The sequence below is a fragment of the Mytilus trossulus genome, chromosome 10 (assembly GCF_036588685.1).
Source record: "Mytilus trossulus isolate FHL-02 chromosome 10, PNRI_Mtr1.1.1.hap1, whole genome shotgun sequence".
NCBI classification, from domain to species: Eukaryota; Metazoa; Mollusca; class Bivalvia; order Mytilida; family Mytilidae; genus Mytilus; species Mytilus trossulus.
In genome coordinates, this window is record NC_086382.1 from 8,198,713 (window position 1) to 8,215,600 (window position 16,888).

Sequence of the window (16,888 nt, forward strand, 5' to 3'; positions counted from 1 at the left end):
TACCCCACAAAATTGATTTGAATCATGTTTTGAAACATACATCAAACTTTTTTACCTAACAAATTTTAATGGTATTATATTAAAATGTCTTATTGTTTCCGGCTTTCCGCATATAGTTCTGTTTTTTTCCTGTAGAAATATATGGGATAAAGAAAAATAAAGAAGAATTTATTGTTCCAATAAAGAGGCATATACGTTCATTTCAGACCCAATGAGATATACATGTATTGGAAATAGATTTGACCACTTAATAAATATTCACCATAAAACCATCATAAATAGGGAAAAATTAGAACTGGATAAATATCCTATAGTCCATCAATGTCTGCTTAGCGTAAAACTTGATATCAGGTTAATTGTATATCTATCAAGATTTGTGTCAACCTTATATTTACTTTTGACACTTAGATGAACATTTTCAGCCTGCAGCTCTTTGAAGCCTTGAGGTGTGATAAGTTTCAACAAGTAGTAAATATATACATGGAAAGTCATTAGTTAAATCAGATTTCGCTTTATTATCAGCTGATCAAAATTAATCGAAAGGTAAAAATGATGATAAAACCTTTAAACAAGTGAGATTTGGTGCCCACCTGGACGTGAAAACTGAAAGTGTTGTTGTATATCAGCTGAAAATAGATGGAAGATATAGTAGTATAAAAGTTAATCAATTAAACTGATTTTTCTTTGTATTGAGTATTTTCAGATGAAGATATAATTACTTATCGGAGGTTTATTTTTACTTAAAGGTTTTTTGCACTACCTGCATAAAGGGATATTGAGTTTGATTTTTATGGCGAAAAATTGATCTGCGAGATTTTGTCTGTCACAGCTGTGGCACTTTTACCTTGTTTGTTCATAGAGGAAAGTGATTGGAAATTTACATTTTTCTTTGGATGAAATATACAGGAATATTCGTAACAAAATAAGGCAATTTGTTTTATAAATGTGCGGAAAAATATAGAAAGACAATCGTTTCTATATGCTTTTAAAAGGCTAGTGTAAACAATTTATTGTGGAACATTTAATATTAACAACCGTGCTGGTGGATTAACAAGTTTTTCTCACATACAGACAAATAAAGGCCTGTTTGTTCTGTAAATAGACTGTACCGATTCTCTCCTGTCAACAAAGATAATTGATTAATGATTTTGAGATCTATATCTCTTTAAGTACCCTAGCCATTTTATGCAGTTGGTTTAATTATATTTTATTTCACAAGCAAATACTTTGATTTTAATGCCTGCAGTTTTTGTTTTGACGTACTGATTGGAATCTTAATAGCGGGTCTGAAAATACGTTTTTTTCACAAACAGCTGATTTTGTATGAAGGATATTGATTTTTTTTCTCGGTACATTTGACGTGATGTGGTTCTTTGTATGCCCAATAAAGACCTGGATGTAATTATTAACAATTAAGGCTAATATTATACACTTCATTTGGACCTATTTCAAAGAACGTGAGTAGCTAATATTACATTTGTGCTATCATATTTATAAAGCAATGATATTTTATATATATGAAAGACATCAGATAGTAAAAAACAAAGGGGGGAGGGGAGATAACAAGACAGACACTACTTAACCCTAACAAAGAGAGAGGTTTTGAGAGAAATTACCTAGAAATAACAGGCATAGTTAAAATAATACAAGCATGCTGATGTAAACACAAATATTTAAGGGTTCCTTGTTTTCAGTTTAAATGTAACCTCTTTGTAGGAGCTTAACTTATTTGCTGATACTCAGGTGTTAAATATATAAGTTTTCCCACTTGAGACAAATTTTTTAAATTGTTATTTTGTAAATAATCCTTGGTTTGGTTTTTATCAGTATTTTATATTACATGATAACCATCTTGTCAGCACTGTCGAGGTTACTTTGGGATTTTCCTAAAAAAAAAAATCTTTTTTTTGCACATTTCAAACACATTAAGTCCCAGCACACTTAAATGACAAAATCAAAAGCAATTAATGGAACAGGCTTTATTGTTGTATTACGTACCAACATCATGTTGAGGCTTTCAATGCAGAGAAAAAGCTGACACCCTAGTACAAGTGCTAGAGGCCCCTAGCTTCGATTTATATTCCCCCGCAATGACTTAGCTTGTTTTTGGCATGTTTGGTCATTTTGTACTTTATGTAATCAAAATCTCCTTACAGCAAAATATTTGTCTATAAATAATCGTAAATAGGAAGTACAAGGTATAAAATGCATTATATTTGGACAGGTAGATCAGTACACCTGTAATTTACAGGTAAATGTATCAGGAAACAATTAGGCATGATTGGGGATCTCTTCAGGGGAAAATTACAATATAATAATTATATGGTTTAGTTCCATTGATGTCATTCAGTGTATAAAAGTAGTTAATTTAGCTGAAATAAATACATCATGTTTATTTTGACCATTTAAAGATCAGGTAGATTTTGATTGTGATAAAGACCAGTTTTTTGGTTCGATCAGACATGAAAATTAGCCAGATAGACATGTAGGTTTTATAGTAGGGAGAAAAGTTTAGTAAAAATTGGATTTATTTTTTCTTGAAAATTGTGGCATTCAATGAAATATTTTTCTAAAAATCTGGAAATAGAAGCTAGAATATTACAATGATACAGTGGAATATATATATTTGTTTGAGTGGAAAACATTAACATTTTTTATTAGTGAGTATTTAATTTTTATTAGAACTCTATTTTGTGAGGTAATCAAAGCTATAATAGATGTTCTTGAAATTTGAAAGTATTATAGGGGCAGATCCATTCAAATTTCAGAAGGGAGGGTTCCAAACCCAGGATAAAAGGGGTGGTTTCAAACCTTGCTCTGAGCCACATTCAAATGCATTGATTGTCCAAAAAAGGGTGGAGTTCAAACCCCCGGAAACCTGCTAGATCCGCCACTGTATTAGGCTTTCTGAATTAACTGTGCTAAAATCGCCTTATGGATTTACTTTCATCAGGAACTTTTTAATCTAAATAAAACAGAACATGTATTCTAGGTCACTGTACCCTGATGTAGGGTATGTAATTTTTGTAGATAATTTTTGATGTTGAATGTTACCTTGAGGGACATAACATGTTGGCACCAGCTGTAAGACTGTAGTAATTGTGTATGGTAATGTTTCACACCTCTCTCACACTTGCTTGAAGCTATTACAGAGGTTTCATTTGACAGTGTAATTTTTTAGTAGTCGTTTTTGTATGTACATGTACCAATTTTCATGGACTTGTGGGAAAATGGGAAAATTTGTTTTTGAAAAGAATGATGACATTATTTAAATGCAAAATCTTGATTCAGTGGTGGCTACAGTGCTTTAAACACCTCTAAAATAAATGTGAATATCAGAACCTACAATTTTTTACTCAAATTATCTGAAAAGAGATAACAATTACAATGGTCATCAGGAAATGGCAAAATAAATGGTATTTCAGGAAAAAAGAAAATTGTCTTATATCAAAACGATGATAGCTGTCAGTCAGATAGATAAGTCACAGCAGCTGTGCTCTACTGGTTCACTCATTCTAATTACATTTTTATCAGAACATTTCAAAAACAGAAATGGACATGCACATGTTGATTTCAAAGTTTTTTGACATTACAGCTTGGTCTGATCTTTCAACCTGGTTAATGAAAGGAAAACATTTGGACAACATACAAAACTAAAAATGTTTTTAAAGCTGAGATTTAATATTTGTGTTTATTTTATGGATTAGTTGGTACTAGCTAGAATTGGGGATTTGTATATTATTTTTATGTGGACTACAGATGTTGTTCAGTACCAAGCTGTGACAGAAATAACAATATTGAATATTAAATATGAAAAAATCAAAGATAGTATTCATAAAAAAAAAAAAATTGAAGGACAATACTTGATTAATCTTAAGAATTATTAGGAATTGAACCAACCACATGTCCTGTGCACTACTCAATCAGTCAATGAAAGATTGTATTTCGGCTTTTAGTATTACAGGTCCATTATCACTAAACTAACATACATTTATGTTTAGGGGCCAGCTGAAGCACGCCTCCAGGTGCAGGAGTTTCTTGCTGCATTTAAGACCCATTGGTGGCATTCCACTGTTGTCTGCTCTTTGGTTTGGTTGTTGTCTCTTTGACACAATTTCAATTTTATTTCTAATTTTTCTGTCTATAAACATGTCAAGTTTAGTCACAGTATGCACATCTTTACTTCTTAAAATAATATAACTTAATAAGATAGGAATTAGCTTTTGTTTGAAGTTTCTTAAAATGTCAATCTTCAAATGAATTTGAGCTGACCACAACTGTCCCACACAGCAGGTGCTCTAACCCATGGGATAATTATATAAACAAGGAACCCTTTGACCAGTTCATAGTTTTACATTACAATAATTTTTCTCCTTCAACCATTACTAATTTTACTGCTGATTGTTTTTATTAGGAATAATTTGGTATATCATGGAAGGCCACACCAAATAATTATGATAATTCTGCACCCTGCTTCTGAAAGGCCTTGACAAGGTACTGTAAATTCAGAAATTATTGCGAGGTTTTTATTATTGCGAAAAATGCGACAGAGTTGCAAACGCAATAATTTAAACTCACATTTTGAAATATTTTAAATGAATTTATAAGGATTTTTCTCAAAATCGTTAAAATTAAAATCGCATTTAAGTCTAAAATGACAAAATCGCAATAATAAATGCACGCAATAATTTCTGAATTTACAGTATTGAATCTAATGCATATTATTTATTAGATGATTAATTATGAAAAAAAGCATCGTATGTTTCATATAATAAGTTTGTATTCAATAATAAAAAAAAAACTTTTTTCTCTGAAAAGATTTTAAAAAAAATTGAAATTAAAAATCTGGATGAAAAGGTGCTTATAACAAAATTTCAAATGAGGAATAACACATTTACTTAAATACTCTACAAATAACAAAGTCAGTTATGCCTTGGAATTTTGGCGGGAAATCTCTTCAAATAATTACCAGTATAGTAATTGTAAGCACAATATATCTGTTATGTTCAAGACAATCAACTTTTATGTTCCTGATTCTAGAAACTTGGCAAATAAAAAGTGGGTTTACTCCCTTGTATTGTGCAAATATTGAATAGAAGTCAGTCATATTTTGATGACTTTATTATAACTAAATGATGTATTGACCTTGATATTTGGAAGTTTTAATTTCAGTAAATGTTTATACCCTTTTTTTTTGGCCTGGCCTTATTATGATTAAATTTGATAGCTTAGATCTTGAAAGTAAATCAAGGAAATGTTTTGGCCTGGCCTAATTATGGTTATATTTGATAGTTCAGATTAACTCGAATAATTCAAGCCCTTTCCGTGTCCGATTTTTTCCCACACGAGGGCCTAAATAAATGTTTATACACCAGTAAATTTTTGGCCTGGCCTAATTATGGTTATATTTGATAGTTTAGATCTCAGTAAATGTTTATACACCAAGGAAATGTTTGGCCTGTCCTAATTATGGTTATATTTGATAGTTTAGATCTTTATCATTTGTTTACTTGCTGTTTAGTGAGTACACTGCTGTATTTTGAACATTCCTGATAAACAGTTAATTACATGTAAACAGAACAACTGGCCCTTGTCTTTGTCCCTGGACAGTGGTCATTTTAATCTGACCAGCAGGAAGTTTGACCATTTTATAGACAGGATAATTTTTATTTGGATTATATGCTTGTCATGGAGGTAGGATGGTTTTAATTTAAGATCTGTTTAAATTGGAATGAATTTTAATGAATTAAATTCAACTTTGAATGGGTATTTTAATGATTTTAAATTTTGATTAAAGTTTTTGTTGAACATGGAATTAATTTAAGGAGTTGTAACAGAGTTTATAAATAAAATATAATGTAAATATTTCTACTGGATTTTAAGATGCAAAAACTTGAGTTCAGTAAGTATGCAATTGCTAAAACATGTAGGAAAAAATATATATGAATCATTAGTGAAAAGGAAAAATATTAATGCAAGATTTGTATAAAGGTGACGATTCCGTTTTCTCAACTGTCACCCCAAATCAAAACTTTTAATTATTATTGATGAATACTTTTGAAATTCTCATTTTTGTTGGTATTTTGAAGCTCTCTAGAAAGATCAATATATCTTGAAAATGATTGACTTTGACAATCCCATATGTAAAGAATTATTAATAGACCTGCCACCCTTGTTAAATGTTACCCCTCCTGACAAGATAATCCTGCAGATCTAATGAGAAGGCTTATGTCCATCCTGATTATAGACCAAGGTGATAAGCCTTTACAGATAAACTGCCAACAATAATAACTATTACATGTTCATGTCACTTCCTCATAATACTATCCCAGGGCGATAAAACTTTGATATATTCCTTTCCTATTTAAAACTTTTATTATTTTCACTTTCAAAAATAAATATTGTCTTTAGATTATGTCTCCTAGTTTCTTAGAAAAGCTAATTCAATGGAAAATTATAAAGTTTTAGGACCCAAGCATTAAATGGTCTGTGGGATGATATTGAAAATGTGTATTTGATAACAAGGCTACTTTTTGGGTGCTCAGGGTGCTAGTACAATATTTCCCAAAGGCAGATCCAGAGGGGCACAGGCCCCCCTTTTCATGTGAAAAATTTGGTTGATTATATAGGGAATCATTGAAGCATGAATATATTTATACCAACATGTTGGAGTAATACAAATTTTGTGTTAAAATAACCTATAGGGCATTACCAATTTTAATTTAATTACCCAGCAATTATGTTTAATGCACAGACTAAATCAAATGTTTATTTTCCTTGAACATTTGAATATGCATACAAATCTATATGAAAATCTTGATCAGCAAATCCTCACCAACATACTTGATATTGATGCATATAGATTCCATAGGAACCCTGTACATTGACATAAATTTCTTTTGTTGGTTCATTCCAAAAGATAATAGTAATAAAATTCCACTGAATTCGCTAGTGATTGAATAAACAATAAGTGCCTGAAGGGCAACAATCATTGAACTATTGACTGGTTCCTGAACAAATATTATCCCACTGGTATGGTACTATCCTCCATTGTTTTTGTCCTGAGGGCAATACTTAAGTGTATCTCATGGTTATCACATTCCTTGACAAATCAGAGGAGACATCATAGATCTGGTGGTGTAAAGAAGTGTGTTATTGTATCTATTATCCTGGAAAATAAAAACATGTCAATTCCAGTTGATTTGGAGAGAGAATTCTTAGGTATTTAGAGGATGTGGTGTTTATCTAGATATTGCATGTTCAAGAAAACATATTTTTAGAAAAACTTTCCTTCTGATATTTATACACAAAGTTAAAAAAAATTTAAGCTGTTATAAATTTCTCTTGTTTTCATCAGAAACATAATACACATCCTTACCCTAACCCTGTGTATATATGTCTGTTTTCATCAGATACATAATACACATCCTTACCCTAACCCTGTGTATATATGTCTGTTTTCATTCAGACAGCAGGCCAATGAGACAGATAACTAACAAGACATTTTAAACTGTAATTCATTAGATACCATTATGGTTACTTAATTATTGTATTTGTATTTTTGTGTTCAGGCCAACATGGCCAATGATTTTCTTGTTTGAATTGCATGTCTTGCCCTTTATAATGATATTCTGTTTTGTTCATTGTCAAAGTCTGTACTCTGTACTGAAAGATGATCTTTTGCAGCCAACTTTTCCATCATTTGGTCTCGGGTGGTACAGTTTTCTGACACCCTGAGACTGGGGGGCAATTATACTTTTTTGGTATCAGTCAGTCTTCAACCATAGATAGATGTATATAGTTGTTACATAAAGCTCTATATTGTCTTGAAACTAGATTAATATTTACTGAGACTAAAAGGTGCCTTGTTTGTATTGCTTGGTTGCTGTTTCATTTGTTCTTTATTTGAACACAAGAAAACATAGCTTTTCTCCAATAGAATGACTGAATTGTTTTTTCCGCACATGATGGTAAACTTTCTTTTTCCATTTTAACCAAATTTTCACTTCAGTAGGTAAAAATAATTATATCCTTATCAAGGATGCTTGTTACCTTGGTTATAATTTATAGATTTACCAGTTTAATTCCAACCTGTTTATTTTGTAATATTTCAGAGGGTTTTAATTTTCAGTTTGCTGGTGAAATTATAATGTTGCCATTTAATTAATGGATTTATAATTAGAAGGTTATTTGCCAAAAGTCAAAGGTCATCCGTAACTGAGTTAATCAATCAATCTAAAACTGATTTTAGGTTAAAATTTCAAAGTAAAACTGTAATTGAACACAGTGCAGCAGATTTTATCACACGATTTAAGTTTCAGTGGAGGTTCCTATCGTTCACTCTGTGGTTATGTTGCCCTGATCATTTTCAACATTTACAAACTGTGGTCACATTTGTTATATTTATATATGTTAATTACGCTGATGTAGATCTTTTATAAATGTTTTGTTTTTGGATATTTGATACGAGTCCTTGGAAAAAAAATATACTACATTTATATGTACATTAATTTTACACATCTGTTACATAATCTGATATTACATGTTAATATTGCATGTTATGTGCAGTTGTCGCATAGGATAAAATACGAATTTGGAGGGAGAAAAGGGGGGGGGGAGTATATTAAATTTGCATGAAGTAGTATTAATCTGTTCACCATTAAGACATTTTTAGATACTTGTAATATAAGAATGGGTTATATATTAAGTTTGTTGAGCTATATATGAATATAAAATATATAAATGTAATTACAAAAAGTAAAACCATGACAGGTTAAAACTGTGAACCAATGGATTAAGGCACCAATGATATTTGAAATATTTTCACCAAACTGGGCCCCTTTTAACTTCTATCCATCATATGCAAATATATCCATGAACCCTAATAAGGCCAACTTTGTTTTAGTGTATTTTTTAAAACATTATTTTCAGATTGTTGAATGTGTTATAGGGGGATGAAAAGTTTGAACATTGCTATTAATAACATGTGTTATTGTTATCCTTTTGTCCCTAAGCCTGGATACAAGCAATTATCAAGTCTACATGGATTAATAGAGTTATCTTTCTTGATTTCATTCTGCATTCTTATCCAATGGGACAATTTTATGACCTTTTAAATTGTGTAAAGAATGGTGTCATTGTGACATTTTATTGACAAAATTTGGTCTAGATACAAAACTTTAAGAGACAGACACTTTTATGAGACAAATGTTAATGACAGGTCCAAAGAATTTCGACACAATAATTACCTATATTTTATCAAAGCAGCAGGGTACCTATTTTTACCTGCTCAGGTAATCTTCAGGGCACCATCTTCAGTTGCATAAGAATCTCATTAATTACAAAGTTAGATACAGATTTCTGTTTACCCTCACCATAGGAATATTTGTCTAAGTCATAGTAGATAAACAATGCTTGTTGACTTGAACTGGCTTGGTGTATGATAATTCCATGTTCCTTTTGATAATGGAAAAAACCTTCTTTGAAATTTTACCTGATGCAAGCAATATTTCTCTTTGATAGTTTGTTACTTTATAAAGAAATAATACGGACTCGAATTTCTTTTTAACAACCCCTGTTTATGTAATTTAGGGGGGGGATGTGGTGTAAAATGGTTGTGTGGCTCCACATCATTTGTATTTTTCTCGTTCAGTATATATTATTCCATTTGTTTTTCACGAGTAAAAGGAAATTAAAGCTTTTATTTTTGTTTATTTAGACTCTCAGACATGCTTGTTCCAAGTTCAACTTTGTTCAATAAAGATTTGAAGATTGAGTGATTCCTTATATTTTGAAGGTTGCTATTTGACAAGATAGCAGTCTGCCACTACAGGGATCCAAAGTTAAAAAAATCAAACCCAAAGAATTTGGGAAATTGTTACCAATATTTTGAAGTGTTATTGACAGGGTACTTATACACTATTGACAAATTAATCTTCATAACAAAAGGTTAACATTTTTCAAAGGTGAATCGCTGATAAAGATCAAATTTGGACATTTTAAAAAATGATAGAAGATGATTAGGTAGATAAGGGGGTCAGAAGCCAGGTGATAGTCCCTGACTAAGGAATGTTCTCACCTGTCCAAATAGTTCTCTTTGAAGTTTACCTGAGGGGTCGTTGGGGTTGTTACAGGGATTTCTATAATATTATATGTGATTAGATCAACAAGATATATTGACAAGTTCATCATATTATTATTTATTTAATAACAGTGACAAGTGATATGTAAATAACAGGATTATTATATTATTATAATGAAAAACACATAATTTAGGGATGATTGCAGCTGCAAAAATAACAGGTATTGTTATAATTGTTTTTAATATAGAAATTATTTTCTTTTAATTAATGAAAGTAGCAAAGTATCATAGTACTATAATCAGTAAAATTATAATTTTAAAAAGAGGCTGACAACTTCATAAAATCAGATGGGTTCATCGGAAATGGAAAAAAGTAGAAATTAAAATCAGTAAGAATCTTTCATTGATAAAATTAAATGCAATACCCTAGCTATCAAGAAATCATTTAAATTTTCATTTTTGATATAAACTTTATATCAAAATGTAGGTTTATATTTAGGTTTAATGTAGGATTGTAATGTACAAATATTGTATTTTGTGATATATTAGTAAAGTATTAGTTAAGTATATGCATATATAGCCCTGAGAGCTGAATTAATATGTAAATTAAAATATATAAGCTTATCTTATACATGTAGCATTAATATATTTTTATTATAAAAAAAATAAAGGATTGTAGAAATAAAAATATCTATATAAGTAAGAAGAATATACCTATGTATATGTCTTTAAATTTCATTCAGCTTAGTACTTGAAAACTTTCCAGATTTAAATGATAGCATTTAATTGTAAATTCAGATTTTTATTTTTCATTCAATATCATAACATCCTTGACACAGGTGTATAATACCACAATCCTTCAATAATTTCAAAAGCCATACAAATTTCAGTGCACTACTGTGACACATTCCCAAATTTATACTACATACCAATCACATAAAAAAATCACTCTCATTTTCCCATTTAATGGTTCATTTTCTATACTATTACCAAGTACACAAAAAGCCAACATTTTTACCAATCCTTCATAATAATGATGTTTTGGCTGTTCTCGGATGATTGATATTAAACGTTACATACTAATTGAAAACACAAACGATGATGTAAATGTAATTTAAATCACATTTTATCAGGAATAAAACTGTCAACCAGAATAAAGACACATGTGGTTTGTTTGTAAATCTTACAATAGTAAGATAGGATTGTACAGAGACAAAGACAGGTACAGTTTACATTTGTTTTTACCATTCTTTACAATTGGGATATAACTTTCTTTGAACTCATTAAGAACTTTGTATGCCTCTTCAGGGGTGGATCCAGCCATTTTAAAAAGGGTGGGTTCTCAACCCAGGACAAAGGGGGGTTCCAACTATATGTCCCCATTCAAATGCATTGATTGTCCAAAAAAAAGGGGGGGGGTTCCAACCCCTGGAACCCTCACCCTGGTTCCGCCACTGCTCTACCATTTGACATTAGGTGGGAGGAACATTTGCTTGAACGTAGAGAGGGGGCAATCTTCTTGTATTATGCCTCACCTGGGAACATTATGTTTATTGTGTGTCTGTTCGTCTGTCTCTTTGTCTGTCCATTCGACTTGTCCTGCTTCAGGTCAAAAGTATTTGGTCAAGGTAGTGCTTGATGAAATTGAAGTCCATTCAACTTGAAACTTTAAGTTCCATATAGGATATTTTCTTTCTAATTTCAATGCCAAATTAGAGTTTGGACCTTGAAATTTCACTGAACATGGAAAATGACCTATGTACACATTCTTGTTTACGCTGGCTTCAGTTGAAGTGAGTTCCAAATAGACCTTACTGCTACCTAAACTGATGAGGATTCAACCAACCTTGATATGAGAGGGGTTCAAACTAATTATAGCAATTATAAGCTAATTTTTCATATATTTATATTTGTTATTTAGAATTTAGGAGTAGTGCATACTGAGCGTATCCCCCTAAGCTCCCCCTTGCAGAAGAACACAGATCAGACTATATGGTTTGATTGAGGTTTGCTTTGCGCAGCCTTAGCGCAAAAAGGCTATATCGTTGCGAGAGCTAAGTCAAATATGGAAAAGTCCCTTTGCTTGGGTACACTCTTCACAGAATATGATTTACTTCAAATGATTGTTTTTAAGTTATATTTAGGTAGGGTTTATAGAAAATTTAAATATGTCATTAATAATTCACATTTTCACATTATTTATTAAATATAATTCTATATTTATTGATTCTTATTACATAAGTATTGATTTGTCACCAATAAAAGTGACATTTAATAGTTTATATATGTAATATCATAAATTTGTATACTTTTGATAAATTGAATTAATTTGGTAAAGATATTTAAATAATTGAAACTGATCACCCTATTTATAGAGGTTAATACCCCATAAAAATGGAAATTTTAATAGTTCTTTGACCCATTAGCCGCTGACAAAGAGAAGATTTGAGAAGATAATATGGGCCTATCATATTTTCAGAGGAGATAATATCTAAGCTACCCAGCCTTGTTATAAAAACTTACTTTTATCTAGAAGGGTAAAGATAAATAATCTTTTATAATTTCAGTGAAAATGAACTTTTATCTGATGGGGGAGTTAATCATGATGTATTGGGGTTTTAGTAGAATTAGATATTTTTGGGAAAATGGAAAATATGACATGCTTTGTTTGTTATTTGACAAATTTGATATATGAATTATTAAAAGAGAAAAGAAAGCCATTGAACCATCTTAAAGAGATTTTACTGTTGTAATTGAACTGTCAGTCATACTTAAAAGAGGACAAAATCAGTTTGGGGATGGAATACACAAAAACACAAGATAAACATTTGGAATGGGTATTCTAGATAGATATAGGAAGATGGTGATATGAGTGCCAGTGAATGAGACAACCCTCCATCCAAATAACAATATATAAAAGTAATCCATTATAGGTCAATGTATGGCCTTCAAGATGTCTTAAATGTTATATGTGCTGTTTGTTGGATTCCTGAATACAGTCTACAGACATTTTTTCTTTCCATATTTTGTAGTTTTTGGCAAGCCCTTTGAATGTTTTAATGTTGTTTCGATACTATCAGACTTGTGACACTTTGATATTAACCCTAAATCGATCATTTGGCAATACCTAACTCTTAAAACTTTTTGATTTTGTAACCACAAGATTTCAGAAAAATAATCTTCTCTTATACATGTATGTAGAAAATTTTCGATTTTGATAACAACTAACCCAAAATCGTGGTTGAAACAGGAAGTTTGGCTTAGAGTATACCCCAGCTTAAGGTTATAAATGTTTCATTATGTATGGAGACATTAATCAACTGGTTTTCAACCAATCAAATAATTTGTTTCATGGTATAAAATTTATAACTTTCTGTCAACTTTTATAATCTTCCGTTTCGCTCCAGTCCAAAAGTCCATGCAACATTTTGAATATTTCTTTAATCAGAGTTTCTAAGGTGAAATCAAAATTATGCAATGATCAATTATTTTGAAATAAAATACTAGTTTACAATTTTGTACATAATTACAAGAAAAATACGGAACTTCTCTTGTGAATTTACATATTGAATGGCTTCAGTATTTCAACTTTTATCAGACAGTGTTCAGCAAAGTTAAAAATTCCTTGTTCTAACTGATTGATCTGAGTTTTTGGAATGTCAGGTAAAACTTAGGTCAAAGGTCATTCAGGTAAGTTTTTGTTTGTTTTCATTTTAATGTAAAACACTTAATACCTCTAATTGTATATAGATGTACAATATTTACCTAAAGGGAATATAGTTTTTGTGGTAAATTAATACAAGTTTATCTGGTGCCATTCTGATGTGTGACTATGGTTTATATGAACTTGATCTACATGGAGATATACATGTATGGTTATGAGTAAGTAAACTTCACAATTTAAAAGTTTGATAATCACAAATAATTTGACGTAATTTTGAGTTAGCAATGATGCTGGATTGAATCAATGCTTGACGTTTGGTCCTGTGAAAAATTATTATCTATGGGTCCCATTTAAAATTGACTAAAAAATCTACAATTTAAACAATTTCTGAAAATTTCAAAACTTTCTTCAAAATATGGACCTCTAAAAGAGTGATATTGTTCTGACAATTTAGGATTTATTTATTCAGTCCATCACATCGAGTTTTGTTGTACTTGCTGTTTTTTTTTAAACTTTCTGAAAGTTCTCTTAATCTCGAACCAAAAGGGGGAGGCTCTTAATCTCGAACCAAAAGGGGGAGGAAGGGGGTTCTGATCTAGTCATAATGTGTTGTTGTCGCAGGGGAGGAAGGGGGTTCTGATCTAGTCATAATGTGTTGTTGGCGCAGGGAAGGATGGGGGTTCTGATCTAGTCATAATGTGTTGTTGTCGCAGGGGAGGAAGGGGTTCTGATCTAGTCATAATGTGTTGTTGGCGCAGGGGAGGATGGGGGTTCTGATCTAGTCATAATGTGTTGTTGTCGCAGGGGAGGAAGGGGGATCTGATCTAGTCATAATGTGTTGTTTTCGCAGGGGAGGAAGGGGGATCTGATCTAGTCATAATGTGTTGTTGGCGCAGGGGAGGAAGGGGGTTCTGATCTAGTCATAATGTGTTGTTGGCGCAGGGGAGGATGGGGGTTCTGATCTAGTCATAATGTGTTGTTGTCGCAGGGGAGGAAGGGGGATCTGATCTAGTCATAATGTGTTGTTTTCGCTGGGGAGGAAGGGGGATCTGATCTAGATGAAATTTTTGGTGCTTTGCAGTTGTTGACGTAGGTATTAATTGTAACCTATAAATTTCTCATATTTTGGTAACTTGTATTGATGGGTTACTGTGTCATGTATTTTGTGACAAATGTGAATCCATACTTTATACTTTGCATGTCAGATCTGATAGTTTGATCAAGGGAAGGCATGCATCATTACATGTATGATAAAATCTAGTCCATAGATAAAGCGGCCTAACTTAAAAGGGGTTCAAATCACTTTCTTACTACTTTGTGGTTTAGTGGAAGTATTTAATTCCTGTTATGGTACCAACGTTTTGTCAAAATGACTTCCTAAATTACGTTTTCACAGATCATTAGGTGACCTTTAATTGTTTATTTTCGGAGGTTCTGAGGTTCATGTATATTTGTTTAAACCCAAGACCACACAGTTAAATTTGGACAAAAACAAAAACAGCATGGGGTTGGACAAAAGACGTAGAAAGTTGACATTGTTTGTTTTGTCTGACGACCATTGTGAATGATGATATTGTTCATACTTCACAAAGAAGCAGACGTTTAATGACTTATCCTGTACAGCCCGCCAAATATCATCTTCAGTTGTGCGTTTTACCTGATCCAAAAACGACACACCTGTTGTTATCACATCAAAACATCAAAAAACGTATTTTTTTCTTAGTCTCTAAAAAAACCACAGCTGGTAATATTGTCCAAAGGGATTCAAGTTATTAGAATTTTAATACTGCTTTAAGGCCTTTGATGTGGTGACAAATTTGAAATTTGAAACAAATGTCCTGTAAAAGTTATATGTGACAATATGAATGTTTCATTATCAAGATTTAAAAAAAATAATCGTATGGATTTTAGTCATATTATGATATTTAAATGATATGATACGGTTTGAGGATGTTACAGTTTGCTTTAAGGAGACATTGATTACTTGGATTATTACGATTTTTTATTACGAACATCATTTTTGAAAATGACTGTTGGATTTTTAGAAGACATTGTTTAAGAACATCAAATTAAACGTGACTGTGGGAAATTTTAAAAATATCATTTTGAATGTAACTTTTGGATTTTAACAATTTGTTGTTTTAAGGACATAACTTTTAACAAACAGCTGGATTTAGAATCATAATAGAAGGACATTATTTTGAACGTATAACTGCTTAGTATTATAGGTTCAACAAACATGCATGATAGAGGTAAGGGACGAAAGCCAGAATAGTTGTCGCTTGTTGTATAAATAGTGAATAGAAATTTATCATTCTGTACAGCTTTACTTATTGTTGGAACGGGGTGTTGCTATCTAATATATAGATTTCGTTAATATTTATATATATATTGCGTATCCTTTTAGACATAAAATGAATTTCTTTATGAGATTGATTGTTTGGTAACTTAGTGACAGTATTATTGTAATTTATAATCTTTGAGTTGTTGATGGTCCCTGTAGCTATGTTCTTCAATGAAGACATGTAGCTTGGTCAGCATCTATTTAGTAAAGAATTCAGCTCAAAGTCAGCTGCGGATCCAAAATTTCAAACAAAGGGGGGGGGGTGTTGTAATATTTTGTTGGTTGATAAATAATAACTTGTCCGCTATGACAGGTGTAACCAGGACAATGTTTTACGTGGAAAATGTCAAAAGTCTATATAGTAAACATATAATTTTACCTCCATTATTCAGAGTCCTCTCCCCCTTAATCTGGCTCTGAAACTGATTAGTATTGTACTACTGTATGAGCATCTTTAACTTGCAATTACATTTGGTGTAATGATTTTTTTATGCCTCTAATTCATTACAAGTAAAACCTAGACATGCCAAAGGCGGATTTAGGGCCACCCCCCCCCCCCCCCCCCCCCCCTTTTTGGGAAATAATTTTGTTGCTTAAATAGGGAATTACTGAAGCATGACTTGAGTAGGCCCCCTCTTCGGTCAGTCAGTGGGTCCCCACTTAGGAAAATTCCTGGATCCACCACTGCATGCTAGGGGATTGAAATGACTCAGGAAACCAGCAATTACAAATTTATAAATACACTGTTAAAAAATATGTTTCTGTATATTTACTAATATTTCAACAATATTTGGGCAAA

At 31.6% G+C, this 16,888-nt stretch overlaps 1 protein-coding gene across 10 annotated transcripts in view; it reads left to right on the top strand.

Annotated features, from left to right (window-relative positions):
- LOC134686806 (neuron navigator 2-like) overlaps positions 1-16,888 on the top strand; it is a 302,687-nt gene that overhangs the window by 180,702 nt on the left and 105,097 nt on the right. Inside the window, exon 1 of one of the 10 annotated variants that reach the window (XM_063546604.1) lies at positions 10,137-10,302. The exons of the other annotated variants lie outside the window; for them this stretch is intronic. Coding sequence (XP_063402674.1) covers positions 10,278-10,302 — 25 coding nt within the window. The 5' untranslated portion in view covers positions 10,137-10,277. Of the gene's footprint in view, positions 1-10,136; positions 10,303-16,888 lie in introns of those variants that run through there. 10 annotated transcript variants of the gene reach the window in all.